Source organism: Argopecten irradians, chromosome 3, assembly GCF_041381155.1.
Source record: "Argopecten irradians isolate NY chromosome 3, Ai_NY, whole genome shotgun sequence".
NCBI classification, from domain to species: domain Eukaryota; kingdom Metazoa; phylum Mollusca; class Bivalvia; order Pectinida; family Pectinidae; genus Argopecten; species Argopecten irradians.
Genome location: NC_091136.1, coordinates 18,855,541 through 18,871,827, shown reverse-complemented (window position 1 = coordinate 18,871,827; position 16,287 = coordinate 18,855,541). Strand labels below are relative to the sequence as shown.

The following is a 16,287-nucleotide window of genomic DNA, read 5'->3' as shown; positions in this document are numbered from 1 at the left end:
ATATGCAGACAAGGGATTTGAGATGGGTTGACTCCTATATAGTGATAATGTTAAAACTCCAGGCTGTTGTAAAAAAGCAAATGTAAACTCCATGCCCCCACAGTAGACTGATAGTCAGTGTATTTGTTGACAGATGGCAGCAGGGAGAGGGATAAAGTCTGACAAACTGTAACCATCCCAGACAAGGCATGCTGGAAGTTAGGGACTAGATCGGGACCCAATTTCTTAAAACAAACAATCAAGTCAAAAACTTATTTAAGTCCAAAATCTTAACACAGGTTACACGAGAAAAATTTAAGTTTTCTAATTAAGTCTACTTTTGTTTCGAGAAATCAAGATTCTGTAACCAATCCCGTAGTTCATTGTTTCTAACAATGCCATTTTTTCACATTTTGTAGAAATATCACTAAGTAAAACACATTAATTTGTAACAAACAAGTAATTTTCATTCCCCATCAATGCTTCTAGAAGATATCAGTTTTCGTTAATTGATAAGCTCCACCCCGCCCCCACAAAAAAAAAAATAGATAAATAAATAAATAAAAAAAACAAATAGACAACTATTTATATATGATGTTTATCACCCAACTTTTTATGTATGATGTTTATCACCCTTTAAACAAAAATGGTTGCAGATTTGAGACAATATTTAAGGTAGCAATGCTGGCTTTATAAGTATATATATCTCCAAAAATTAGCAAAATTACCTGGCACTATTTGCCTCTCAAAGTAATTTGAAGAAGCCATGTAACTGTTTCAAAGTTTCAGTCCACTTTAAGTTTTTCCTGCATGCCTTTCTGTAAGCTCTTAGACAAACAGGGAGAGGAATATTATAAAGATAAAAATCTTGCATAGCATGTATATAACCTGCTCAGCATCTGATGTAGACAAGTTCTGCTGTACACCAACACTTCATAAATATAGCATCCATAGCTAACAGACATGCAATTAAAATCCAATTAAAACACACAGCTACCATTAAATTAAACCTCCCGTGAAAATTAATTAGATTATATCAGTCATCAATTATCTTATCAATGATGTGTTTTTAATGTCTGCACTTGATTAACAAATGGTGGTTATTACTTTTTATCCATTTCATTGACTGAAAAGCCTATTTTTATGTGTTTATCAATTAAAATCTACGATCAAGTACTGCACAGATATAATTTTGAAGTTTTACTTAAAGATGCTCCACCGCCGACAGAGCATAAATGATATTCATCATTCGAACAATAACTCGTGTTTAATCATGTATATATAAGCCTAATTAACACAAAAAATAATATAAAATAATTTATTTCGCCTTTGGTGCATGCGCAATCAGTACTTCATTTCATATAGAATATAGTACCACGGAATTTTTTCGGGATGCAATTAATTATTTTTCATATTTTTAACTTGAAGTAAAATTAGAAGCTCAAACTTTTCAACGGTGGTAATGGTGTAAAGTAAGTAACTTTTGCAACAGAAGAAAAATACTAAATCGTCTGCTCCTGTTTTTGATAGTGAAAAAATACTATTTGTCAGCGGTCGAGCATCTTTAAATGTTACGCCAATTTTGCAAATATTCAGTACCATTTCTGCTCTGTTTAATTGAAATATAAATTAATTGATTAGGCCATACAAAAAATATTTGTGTTTCCAGTATCCTGACCGACTCTGTAAAATCCATAGTTTAAGGTTGAATTTTAAAAGTCTATTTCAGTCTTTCACTGCAAGACACTAGTATGAAGAGAAAAATATTTTCAAAAAAAATCCCTACCTACCACCCCTTCATTTTTAAAGGGTGTTACCAGAAACAAGAATATTTCTTTATTTGGCCTTATGAAAAATGAAGTATTACTATGAATTAAGCTGAGAAATAAAATTATTGAATTATTTTTATGTGTAATTTATTTTACAACCAAATTATGAAAGCTGAACTTAAATTTTATGAAAATTCTTTTAGTAAATATGGATAATGGATAAATATATATATAACATTCATTTAGGCCTGTACAAATTGAGATATGGTACAATGATCGCACACAGGAGAATATAAAGTATTATACAATCTCCAAGGTAGCAGAAATGCATATAAACCCTTTACATTACTCAAGAAATAGTTTGCATTTCTTTGACCTTTGATCTTACCAGCTTGATATACATAGTTTCTCATCAGTAATGGCACCTCTAATTGACCAAGTGGTAGAAAGGCTCAGACTTGTTTTACAAGTACATGTATCAAAAACATTAACCTAGCTTAGACTACTCCAACTTGTCAACTTCTTACATGTAAGTATTTTACAAAAATATCTGATAGATTTTTATAATTTTGACACAAAAAGAGAACCCGTATTGTCGTAGGTCAAATAGTATTAAAGTGAAGAGAATTCAGATGTGAAATTATACATGGACGTTTTGAATCAAGAATGCTTTAAAATGGTCAGGCTAAGCTGAGTAATCTGGAATGTTTTTCAGTGTAATGATGTGTATTTCTGGTTATATTTTTATAAATGTGTATATTAGTAAGAATATATAGGGGATGAGGGTTTTCCTGTGTTATATTAGCGCCCCTTAATTGATATCACATTAATAGTAGGCTATACATATTCCAACTCATACTACATACTCAGCAATAAAATATGGTATTTAAGAACAGTGTAAATTACAGCTGTTAATGTTATACATACAGCAACTTAAAGTGCCTGTATGTTCCTCAATAAGCAATTGAAGTTATAAGCTTTAGGAAGTTAAACTGAAACTTATAAATTAAGGTATACAGGGTACTTGTTTGTGCTCTCAGGATCTGACACTGTGTGATTTATAAGTACAGTATATGTAAATAGTTCATATGACTAGTAAGACAACCCTGGAGAACCAATAAATTAAAGTAAACACATTGCAAATCATAATAAAAAAAAACCTCCATTATAAGTTCTATATTTATATGATATTATCAGGAATAGATTTTGATATTAACAGAAACTTGATATTAACAGTAACTTGGTATTAACAGAAACTTGATATTGACAAAAACTTGAGATTAACAGGTACTTGATATTAACAGCAACTTGATATTAACAGAACTATGGTATTAACAGAAACTTGATATTAAGAGGATTGTTATATGAACAGTTTTGTTCAGAAATTACAGAAAAAATGGTGTTGAAAAAATGGTGTTGGACAGAAATAATTTGATTACGATTAAATGATATTATCAGGAAAGTGGTATATATATCTAAAAGAAATTCAGCTTATACTTATTTAAAAACAGACAAAGTAGTAGTTCTACTAGTACATTAGCTGTTAATTTTAGCTATTTGGAATGTAAGGTAAGTCTTTATACAATTTATTTTATGGTTTTAAGCCATCTGGCGTGTGTCAGAGTTGAAGGCTGATTGTCAGTACCAATAACAGTCACTGCAGCAGGGATCCTGATAACATATGTCTTTGTTGGCATCTCATTCTTTTATTTAGGTCTACAATGTATATTGTTGGTTACAGCAGGTGCACCAGTGATTGACAATAGGAGGTCAGTGTGGTATAAATATTTATAGTTTTTTGTCCCTATGCAAAATTACATGGTCATCTTTACATTTACTGTGATTCAGTGATATTTGTAGGATTTATAGCTAGAATTTCGGCATGTCATACTATTCCATTTTCCGAGGTTTTGATATTTTTGAAACCGATTTAACTCTCAACAAAAAAATGGTTTAATTAAAATTTCACGTACTTTAATTGACAATACATTGTACACAACATGTATTTGTTTTTGCTTTCTTCTGAGAATGTTTAAAAAAAATTTCTCTAACTAATGTATTTATACAAAACCATGTCACACTTTAATTATTTATATTTTAAATTTTATAGGAAAACCAAACATGTAGGAAGAACAAAAAATGATTAATTAACCATTGTTTAAACATGAGTGAATATTTGAAATAGTACCAATGCAATGCTAACATCATAATATTATGTCACTATGCAAAAACAAAAAGCCAAAGTATAAGACTGCAATAAGGTTTGTTTAACTTTATCCCATTTATTTGACTTGTGCATCTCTAGTCTTCAATGAAGAATCATAGATTATATAAAAAATGGTGGTTTTTGTGGTAAAAATAATATAACTTACAATTTAGGTACCAAAGTGCTTTCCAAACAATTTCAGGGTTAGGCATTTGAAACCCAAGGTTAATAAATAAATAGCAATTACAGTACTTGTATATTCTGTGGGTCAGTCTTATCATATTCTATAGGTGTTGTGGCTATTCTCGACATTAAATTGGAAGAACGATATATAATAGAAATATTCCCCATTATAGATAGACTAGTGTACATTCTGTCAGTGCTATCCTGGCTCTATTGTGACCTGGGCCTGGGCTATATATGCCCAACTGAGAATTAATGTGGATTGAGAAAACAAAAGAGATAGTTCTGGACATGATCATCTATAAAGCAATTACCTCCCTGTTCTGGCAGACCCGACATCTGTTGGTGGTGGACTCTATGGTAATGAATACAATATATCTATAGACAATATTACTTATAGTTAGTGTTTCATTACTGCTGTCAGCTTATCAAGTGTTGAAATATTCTTATTGGTGAATGTAATGTTGCTGAATCAATTACGAATATAAAACTATCATTTGGGATAGTCTTTTCAAGGTATACTAGCTGTTGCTTGGTTCCATGGTTTTCCTATGAAACTCTTGACTTCTTAGCTGATAAAAATACTCATAGTTATTATAATACTACAAAAACCAGACTATTTAAGATTTCATTGTTTAACTGTAAAAGGGAAAATAACTCACATTTCACATGCATTTTGTATCAAACAGAAGGAATCATTCTGTGTTGTGTTAGGGGAATTGCTTATTTTCATTCGTCAGTATTCCTGGCAGCATTAGGCAAGTCTAAAAATACACATTTTATCACATTTATCTCAAGCATGGGTGATAGACTGTGTTCCATTTCAGCAGTTGGAACGTTTCCTGCTTACAAAAAAAAAAAAAATTACAAAAAGGAAAAAAAATGCTGGCTACATTGTTTTATATTTTGCATCTGCTATATAGAATGAAATTTCAAGTTAAGCTTTTAAGAAATAATAGACTTTTAATAAGGATAAGTTTTATACCATTGACTTCAAGGGTTTTGCAAATGAGTCTATGAAACTGTTAAATATTGTACTGCTTATTCTAAGACATTCAGACATATGGTTTCCACATTTACAAAAATTTTCTAAAACAAGTCCTGGCTCCGATTTCTCGAAACAAACTTAAGTCAAAAGCTGACTTAAGTCATAGATTTTCTCATAAGTTACAAAAGGAGAAAAACTTAAGTTTTGACTTAAGTCTGCACTTTTGTTTCGAGAAATCGGGGCCAGATATATGACAATTTTAATGATATTAAAATAAAGATTAAAAGTAAAATACTGAACTTTGGTCTAATATTCAAAAGCCGAAAATTAGTCAGAGGAACTCTTTTGTTGTGAAGGTAATTTAGTAAGGTACCACATGTATCCTTAAGCCTGGAGAGAAACAAGACTGTAATGATTATGTAAGTAAAGACATGTGTAGAAAACATTTATCTGTGGATAACGAGTCCCCCAGTCTACAATGGCAAGCCCCCCATCACTCTAAGTTCGCCCCACACTTACGATTCTTACGCATCCTATCACATTCCACGACAGTGGATGCACGTTGAATGCATGTCAAGAATGATTCACTGTGATTCACGTTTCTGTCATAATATTATAGTAGGAGCGGACTGATTGATGAAGATTTGCCTTTCACTGTAACAGCCAGGCCTGTAAACTTAACAGCATCGCTCAGTGAGTGATTGGTGCAAAAACTACAATTCCTCTTTGATACAATGTTGTCTCGATCAGGAAATAAGGATTTTAAAAAAATCACTTCCTTTGAGAAAGTTTCAAGTTTTCGACAAAAAAAATTTTTGTGAGATAATTTTAGGTGATAGCATCAAGCTGGCACAATATAGTGTGAATCAGCCTCTTGTATGTGTATATATAGTTTATTGAAATAGAATTACTTGGTTGGATGAAGAGAATTCACAAATTAAATTTTTAAAACTGTAATAACTTGTAATTGGAAGCACCAATTGTGAAGGTTACATTGCATATTTGTAAACATAATTTTAGTCTATATATATGTAGTTTATCAATCAACCAAGAGATGAAAGGATTGTGTCAATTGTATAATTAACTTAGTAAAGAGTTTTTCGATGATAAATAAAAAGTTGTTATTTCTCAAAAAAGCTTTAAAATTATCCAAGATGAAAAATTTTCATTGAATTTTGTTTGATTTAGGTATATTTATAGGGATATATAAGAGCTGGCAGATCACCAAATCTGAAACAGTGAACACTAGTGTAATTCTTGAAAATTCTCATATATATTCTATAATTCTACAGAGGAATTCTTATGTGCATCATAAACCTTAATACTGTGTGATAGGGTGTGTAACAAAGCAGCTACAATCAACTCTACTGCTGTTGGAGAGAGTGAGAGAATGTGTGTTGCATTGGTTTTTTTTACCCGGGCCGAGTGAGGCTATGAGTAGTATACACAAGTCTGGCTGATCCACACTAGTCTATGGGAGCAGTACAGACAGACAGCACGTGTGACAAACCATGCTGCTACAACACAACTACAGAAAGCTTGTAATCATTTCGTGAAAAAAATATACTCCAGACTGTAAGGCAAGCATAATTCACTAGTGGAGCTTTACCAGACTTTACTACAGGATTTTATTGTGCAGGATTTCAATTTTCACTCTAATGGTGGTATGTACTGTATTCCTAAACTCTTTCGCCGATGAATCTTTTATATATGATGTAAATTCTAGACTGATCTGAGTAATACCATGATTTTCGAATGCTTCTTGTAACATTTTGGACCAAGAACTGCATAACACAAAAAACTTTGTTGCCTTGTGAACACCAGCCTGGATTCATTAACTGTGGTTGATTTTTGTTAGAGTGACTATTGTTTGTGTAACAACATGGGGTGTTCTCTAAGTGCTCAGAAAGTGGCAAAGGCTGAGGCAAAAAAGGAAGGCAAACCTCTTAAAAATAAGAATAAAAATAGTTCTAACTCAGACTTACAAACAAAAACTGAGACTCCAAATGAAAATAATCAGGAAATTAAAAGTGAAGGAACAGAAGAAAGCAAAGGTGTGGCTGATGATTGTGCAGATGGACAAACACTTTCAACACAAGTAAAAAGTCCAGAGGAAACTGCTGCTAAAGTTGAAGAAAGTACAGATAAACAGGAGGACTCTAAAGAAAATGCAAGTCCTCCTTTGGCAGATGTTGAAAATGCTTCTTTAGATTCTTCATCAGCTGAGAATCAGTCAGAAAGCCAAAATGGCACAGTTGCAATAGTTCCAGTTGCTACAATGGAGGGTAAACAGGAACAAGAGGCTAATGATGTTGAGAACATTCCAGTTAAACAAACAGTAAGTGATAAAACAGATGACATGCTGACAGATCCTCCTAAAGAGGGAGCCTCTGAGGAGGTTACCAAACCAGAACCTCCTGTAGAGGAAGCTAGTGAGGAGGTTACCCCAAGTGAACCTTTGATTAAGGAAGCCAGTGAGGAGGGTGCCTCAACAGAACCTCCTGTAGAGGGAGCCATTGAGGTTACCCCAAGTGAACCTCCTGTAGAGAAAGTCAGTGAGGAGGTTACCCCAAGTGAACCTCCTGTAGAGAAAGTCAGTGAGGAGGTTACCCCAAGTGAACCTCCTGTAGAGAAAGTCAGTGAGAAGGTTACCCAAAGTGAACCTCCTGCAGAGGAAACCAGTGAGGTTACCCCAAGTGAACCTCTTGTAGAGAAAACCAGTGAGATGGTTAACCCAAGTGAACCTCCTTCAGAGGAAGCCGGTGAGGAGCTTACCCCAAGTGAACCTCCTGCAGAGAAAGTCTCTCAGGAGGTTACCCCAAGTGAACCTCCTGCAGAGGAAGCCGGTGAGGAGGTTACCCGAAGTGAACCTCCTGTAGAGGACGCCTCTGAGGTTACCCAAAGTGAACCTCCTGCAGAGAAAGTCAGTGAGGAGGTAACCCCAAGTGGACCTCCTGCAGTAGAATCCTCTGAAGTTACCCCAAGTGAGCCTCCTGTAGAGGGAGCTACTGAAGTTACCCCAAGTGAACCTCCTGTTGAGGACGCCTCTGAGGTTACCCAAAGTGAACCTCCTGCAGAGAAAGTCAGTGAGGAGGTAACCCCAAGTGGACCTCCTGTAGAGGAAGCCCCTGAGGTAACCCCAAATGAGCTTCCTGTAGAGGGAGCTAATGCAGTTACCCCAAGTGAACCTCCTGTTGAGGAAACCTCGGAGGTTACATCAAGTGAACCTCCAGTAGAGAATGTCATTGAGGAGACCACAAAAACAGAGTCATCTGTGGAAGAAGTTACTGATGAGGTAATAGAGCCCCCTGTAGAGGAAGAACAAGCTATCATTACAAAACAGCAGGATTCAGTCGCAAATTCAGAACAATCAGAAAATGTGGAGGCAGTAGAGAAGGAAGAAGTAATTACAGAAGCAGAGGAAAAAGATGAATCTGCTTTAGGGGTAGAAAAGGAGCAAGTTCCTGAAGTAGAAATTGACAAAGAAACGCCAGCTACTGAACAGCAGGAAGCGGTGTTGGAGGAACAACAGACAAATACTGATGGGGAACCAGAATCTGCAGAGGCAATGAAATCTGAACCAGTTCCCATGCAGGAGTCAGAGAGTGGCACAGAAACTGGTATAAAAGAAACAGAGGAGGCAGGTACATCGGTGGATGCTCCACTTATAGATAAAAGTGATGCACAAGTTCCAGAGAAAGAAGTAAACAGTGAGTCTGCTGATGCTATAGAAGGGACAAAGAATGAGGAGGCGGGACAAGAAGTTGCTGTCATAGATAGTGGATCTTCTGTTGATGGTACTCCTTCAGAAAAAATAGAAGACACAGTGAATGAATCTGCACTTGATGGCTTGTCTTCAACATCACCAAATGATATAGAAAGCAACACAAATCAACAGGAAAATGAAGCACCACAAGAAGAGAACATAGAGCCATCAGCTGAACTAGACTCATCAGTTGATGCAATGTCAGAATCACAAAATGTTATAGAAAAAGAAGAAGCACATGAAGACTCTGAAAATATTGAAGATACGAAGAAGGAAACTGCAGGAGATGAAGGAGTTGTTGAATCTTCTGTTGATGCTGCTTCTCCTAAGGAAGATGTACAGATGGATGAAGATGAAACATCTGATACTAAATTATCAGAGGAAGCATCTGTAGAGGGTCTGCTACCACCTCCTCCTCAACAAGAGGAAGGAAAACCTGTAGAAGCAAATGTAGAAGAAAATGAGCCTGCAGAAAAGGTGGTTACTGACACTCTCCCTCCACCACCTCCTTCTCCTCCACAAGAGGAGGCTACAGAAGACAAAGAACAAATTCAGACAACTGCCAAGTCTATTGTTGATTATCTGCCTCCACCACCACCATCCCCACCACAGGAGATGGATACACAGGCTGAGGAAGGAACCAGTAATGTTGATGTCCTCCCTCCTCCACCACCTTCACCAGTGGAAGCAAAGCCTGAAGAACAACCCAATGGGTTAGATTCTGTTCCTGCAGAAGTAAATGAAGCTCAACAACCTGCAGAGTCTTCAGTAGACTCTCTTCCACCCCCACCTCCTCCTCCAGAGGAAGTGTTGTCAGAGACAGGAGGGGATGCGGGGTCTTCCGTAGACCCTTCTTTATCTGTAACAAAAGAATCACAAGATGATCTTGCTGAACAAGATACTCTTGTGGAAACTCCAGCCTCTCCTTTACAAGAGGTTGATGGAGCAGAAAGCACCAGCTCACAAAACGTAGCAAATTTGTGTGAAAATACAGAAACTGATGGTATTCCAAATGGAGAGGAAGTTTCAAAGGAAGATTTCCCAGAATGTAACTCCATAGAAAGTGATGGAGAAGTTGAAAATAACTTGGATGAGGAAGTTGAACTTGACAGAGGTTTGGGAGAAGTTGTGGGATCTCCCAGCAAGGATGAACAGACTGCAAAGGATGTTACCAAACTGGCCCCTAATGATGAAAGTATTTCGGTGGAAAAACCACTAACAAATGGTGACAATTCTCACAAGGATGAATCTCAGTGAGCCTAATCCAGTAAGGCATACATATTTAATTATAAATTCTGATCTTCTCCAAGACAAATAGTGATTTTATAATGCAGTTATAATAGCAAAGATAATTCTCGGATGGAAACTTTCCTTCCTTGTGTCTAGTTTTCATAATGCTAATATATACTAAGGAAATTAACTGTTCGTTAAGATTTTTGAGATGTTTCTTATGAAAGCATTGAGGATTTCTGATTTACAGTGGTTTTCCTGAAGCTAAAAATTCATAGTGTGATGTGGATTTGATTAATAAGTGTCCTGTCCCTTGTGAAAGCCAATCATTTATATATTTATTGTATGTGTACATTAAATACATTAAGCTTTGTTCTTCTTTGACAACTGGTGGATTTGAAAGTGGAATTTATGGAGTGCCATTCATGTGATAGGTAAAGCTATATACTGAACACAGATTGCACAAATTACAGTATTCAACCCAATAAGCGCCCAGGGGGTTTAAAAATTGCTATGGCATATGTAACATATGTAACATAAGCAGTGTTTAACATAGAATAATGGATGTCAAATGCACTCACAGTTCATAAAAAGATCTGAAAGATGAGGTGAAAGAATTAATGTCCACCAACTTCCTTTTGCAGATAATAAATTTTGCGATTTCCATTTCAAAAGGCATACATGTTTGCGAAAAAAATAAACGGTTCGGAAAAACAAATGGAAATTCCAATCAATATTTAAGTGATATAGATATTATTCACGGAGATCAACTTTTGCCAATTTACTTGAATCGCAAAATTCGAAAATGTTAATTGCATGTGAAAGAAAGTTGGTTTACAGTATTGAATTGATCAAAATGTCAGTGAAGTGTTTTGGAAATGGATTGATGTGGAACTTTTACATTGCAATTGTAATCTAATGAACTAAGTATCACTGCCTATATAGAGCTTATTTATCCAAAATTACACTCTTTTTCAATATGTTTCATTTAATTAAAGATAATGGTTAATATACGAATTAAGTCAATAGGACAATGTGAGGATTTGAAATTGATGAAAATATAAAATAAAAAATACATATGCAGGCTAATATTTTTGAATGACTATGACCTGTGAAAGCAGATGAATTATGTGTATATACCAGGTGAATCTATAGAAACTTAAAAAACACTTCTTTATGATTGAGAAATCTTGCCTATCTTTGTAAATTACATGGACATTTTCAATTGCTAAATCCATTTTTTTTGTAAGATTGTTTGATGGTTACAAGTATATTTTCGATAATATGTGTACACCAGAAGGTATTATACACTATTTTAAATCATCTAAATATATATATTAGTCCTGTATTAAATTACTGTTTCCATAAAAGTTAAGAATCATACCATCATGCATTATCAAAGTAAGGGAAGATAATCTTGTTAGGCAGATAAGTGAGTGACTTTACTGAAATATAGTCGTAAAAAAGTCTCATTTTTTTGTAAATATCAATCAGAATGCAAATGAATGAATTTTTCACAAGTATAAACATCTGAAAGAAATGAAGAAATGTTTTGATTGGTGAGACAATTAACTATAATACTGGTACAGTGTAATTATAACCTGTCTGGCTGTATTTCACATGTCAGTAATTGGAGTGTTAATTTACCACTACTTAAGGTTCTGGTCGGTACATATCTGGTTTGGTGCGTTAATTGAAACAATTGTCAAGTAAGATCGTTAGCAGTTTTAAAGAGCCTGTGAAATATGAGTGAAATCATATGAAAATTAAGTATAAATTAATGCACTTTATTAGTTTTAGGCTTAATCCATTATAATGCTTTTAAAAGCTTGGTGACCATTTAGGCACTTCAGACTTCAGTTGCATGCAGCTTTTTCCACTTGTGTTTATCTACTAGATATTCTAGGCCAGTGTGTAGATACACTTTGAAATAATTTTGTACGAAAAATTATTGTTTTTGAATTTTTGGTCATATTATTACTGCTGTCAAATGGTATTTTATTTATTTGAATAAGTTATATATTGAACATGATTAATTACAGTGTACATGTATATAGTGCCTATTAATACAGCTAAATCTGTCTACAAAGATGATGGAGACAAAAAAATGATGTTAATAGCAAATTGGCTTTTATGTACCCAGGACATTTTTTTGGAAATTGCAAGTTTGTGAACGAGAGAAAGTAATGTCTTATTAAGCAGTGGTCTCTATGCAAAGGTGGTTCTAAGGCAGGTTTTACCGTATATTTAACAGAATTTATTTGTTATGGAAACAAGGGATATGTTTACCTGATATGACGGATGTTAAAATCATTATAGAATTCAAAACACACATTATCTGCTATGGCTGCAAGCACTATATTTAACAGTGATGTTTTGTGAGTGTTGCTCTTTACACTTTTGAAATGTCAGCTGATTATCAGACAGTTTAAAACCTAAACAAAATCTAATATCTATTAAAGGTCATTCATAAGTGGGGAGAAATAAACATATGTACCTGAAATTTATTCAAATGGCATTTGAAATACAAAACTTATATCAGTATGCTTTATATTTCAAGTGTCATTTTAATAATATGTTGTATCTAATGATATTCATTTTACATATTTATGAAAAGAGTTTTTATTAATGCATTTCCAGGTACATGATTTTGCAGCTGCATTAGTTATGTAGAGAGAAGTATTCTAGGTGGTATTTAGTGCAAGGGTGTGGATATATATTGTAGGATACGAGCCCACAGACATCAATCTAGTTAGGTAGCTGTAGACTATGGCACACATCCAAGTTTCTCAATACTCTCATGATTATAATATTCCTTTTCCAAACACTATCATCCTGAGTCTGGTAAAACCTGAAGACTAATTCCTTAGTTCTAGCGAGACCACCATGATCTAGGAAGTCTTATGTCTTCACTACCAATGTTTTCTTAAGAATGGTAAAAACTTAAAACTGAAGCTTTGCTTCATTTTTTTTTTTAAAAGGCTAGGAAATCTAACATACAATCAGATTCTTACATAATTTGTCTTTGAAGGATATTTTGATGTGCAAAAGTGTATAGACTTTGTTCATTAGTATGTACTTACATAATGAAAAAGTCGTTGTATACAGATTAGAGATTTCTTATTTCCCCAAGAATGTTAGAAATAATACATTATTTTGTAATAATTCTTGGATAAATAGCGTGGAAACATATGATACATGTATTACCTGTATGGCAAATCCATATTCAATTTCAATCAACAGTATGTATACATAGTACATAAATGTACTCAAATATTATATAAAATAGGAATTCCATGTCTAAATTTATGCATTATCATTAAGTGTTCTATTTATAACCTAAATTATTTCTTGTACATGTAATTTATTAAAAATGTATTTCACAGATAATGAAATTTAATATATATACTGCAGAATTTATTTGATATTGGTCCTTATAAGATGTCTAGATTGTAAGTGTGGCACCTTCAAAGAAGGAAAAGTCCAAAGGAATTTAAGATTGTATCATTGGTTCAAATTACCAGGTAGCAGTTAATAATGTATTGATTTATTTATTATTTTTACTGCCTATTCCATTCTGTTGCGATACATAGGATCATGCTAAGTCAAAAACTTTTTTTTTCAATTGATACCGAAACAAGGAATAAAAAATACTTGTAATGTATGTCAATTTAAATAATATAACATAATGATATTGAATAGAACACATTGTGAAAATCTGAATAAGATTGACAGAGTTATTTCCCTTGTTTGATATTTTTGGCTTATGATAAAGTTGCCAGAGTTTCCTCCCCTGTTATGTGCTTGTAGTAAACAAATTCCAATTGTTGGAAAGTATTAGTTATATGGATCTACATCATTTGTGTAATGCTAAGTGCCTTTATATATAAATAGATTATCTTAATATCACCATGACTGATCCTTGCTAGGCAATGTCTTTGTTATTAAGTTTCATTTATTAAAGGTGCATATTTTAATTAATCAGCATTGTAATTTATAATTACAAAAAATATTCATGTTATACCAAATTCACATTCATGTTATTTCATCTTTTCAAACATACATTGTATGACATCATTATTATTATACATTTTATTTTCATTGCTTTTTCATTATAAATATTTCAAATTATTTTTAATTGAATGGTATAAATTTTTGTTATTTAAAATCATATAAACATGTATCTATACCAAATTGTTTGTAACAAAATAAAGATTTCAAAAATTTGTTTTATAATCTATATAAAGAAAAAAGACATACTACACAGTGTTATTGTATTATTATATTAATTTGTCACAAAAAAATATGAAGCTGGAGTTTAATTAGGTTAAAATTGTGGATAATCAATTATCTATACATTAATTGATGAGATTTATGCTCTACTGTAAACAGGTTTTAATGCAAATAAAATATATATTGCTGTGTTTATATGTTTTATTTTCTTATTTTTGTATATCAGTCGATCACTTCTTCACATCAAATCATGATTAATTAATACACTTTTACTTTACCAACAAACAATAAATGATATATATCCCTAGGAAATTATCATGCATTTGGGGGAAAAAAAAAAAAAAAAAAAACATGCATGATCAAGTAACATGCATGGTCATTGTAATTGGATTTTTTTATGTGTTGCACAGAACGGAGAATCTCCTGTAATATTAATTAGTCGTCAGGCACTAATCTATAGGATAAACTAGGTCATGTGGTGGAGTGCGATCAGGTAGATAAGGCAACACAAGTAGGGAGGGGAGATAACTCTGGAAAACCTAGAAGAATGGGGAGGGTATGTAACTGTACAACCTTTACCTTCATTGCCTTTGTCGGGACACCATGGTTAGCAATTTGCTGATTGCAGCACATTTGTATTGAATGGGATGGGGAGGTAACTCTATAGTAGAGATCACTTGCACAAAATAATTTTGCAGTGAAATTATTACTCTTGCCAAAATAATAGACTTGGATATAGTGGTGACCTGTACATATATACATACTTTGTAATTTGTGGAAAGGGGAGGTAATTCTAGATTATATAAAGGGTACATGTTCATGCAAAGACCTTTGCTGTAGGAAAATGAGAATGAATTATTTGGTGTAACTACAATATAAGTAGGGAGGGTTATAATATGTGACTCAAGATTTGATCAGGTGTACATACTTCCTTCAATTGTGTTTATTTGTTTGAACAGGAGAGGTACAGATGTAATTACTATAGAGTAGATAAGATACATATTTAAACATGAGGAATAAGATTATAAAGAAAAGAACCAACGCTCATCTTGTTTCAAATAGCGGTACACTTGATGGATAGATACCTTGCAGTATTCAGTAGAGCTCCTTCTTATGTGGAAAACATATAATCAAGAAATAAAGGATCCTCAACATCCAAGAAGTGTTCGCCGCCGAAACATGTCGACCACATCAATATCCTGACCAGAATAAAGGAAAAAGAACACTTCTTGGATGTTGAGGATCCTTTATTTCTTGATTATATATTTAAAACATGTACATTGGAAAGCTAATTGTTTGTAACTATAATTTTGAATGGAAGTAACTATTAAGGTAGGTCAGGTATATATCAGATTTGAAATAGTTACTTTGGGGTAATCAAGTGATTTAGTTGTTAAGCCGCTTGACCTTTAATTTTCACCTAGCTGGCCGGGGTTCAATTCTTGGCGCTAACGTTAAAAGGTTGGGAGTCTGCACCTATCCAATCATGTGGGTTTCCTCCAGGCACTCCGGTTTCCTCCCTCACTGAGACCCCTCACACGCTTACATCCGGGCCATCAAAAGTGATTTACATAAGTTGTATTTAACTTGTTTCGTAATCAATGTCAAATAAGTAAAGTTTACATTTAAATAGTTACTAATAATTATTTTAATAACGATACAAGTATAACTTTACAACTAAGAAGGGAGATAATTTCTATTCGAATAGATTTATAATGAAACATGGCAGGGTTTTTTTTCAGCATGATTTGGTGCCGATTTTCAGCCCCATTCCACATGGCAATTAAAACCTCTAGATTTTACCTAATTCAAGCCTAAAATTTCCCAAAATCAATGTTTCTTGTAAAATATTCAAAAATATTGCATGAACTTAGTTGGTTAAGGCTTAAATATATGTGAATTGACTTCAGAAAAGTACATAAACTACACTGGA

General features: G+C 33.6%; 2 protein-coding genes across 2 annotated transcripts in view; both read left to right on the top strand.

Moving 5' to 3' along the window:
* LOC138317740 (neurofilament heavy polypeptide-like) overlaps nt 1–16,287 on the top strand; it is a 78,577-nt gene that overhangs the window by 4,632 nt on the left and 57,658 nt on the right. The window lies entirely within an intron of this gene.
* On the top strand, nt 6,546–14,547 carry LOC138317737 (cell surface glycoprotein 1-like). Its single transcript, XM_069259602.1, has one exon. The coding sequence runs from the start codon at nt 7,008–7,010 to the stop codon at nt 10,146–10,148; it is 3,141 nt and encodes a 1,046-aa protein (XP_069115703.1). The 5' UTR covers nt 6,546–7,007; the 3' UTR covers nt 10,149–14,547.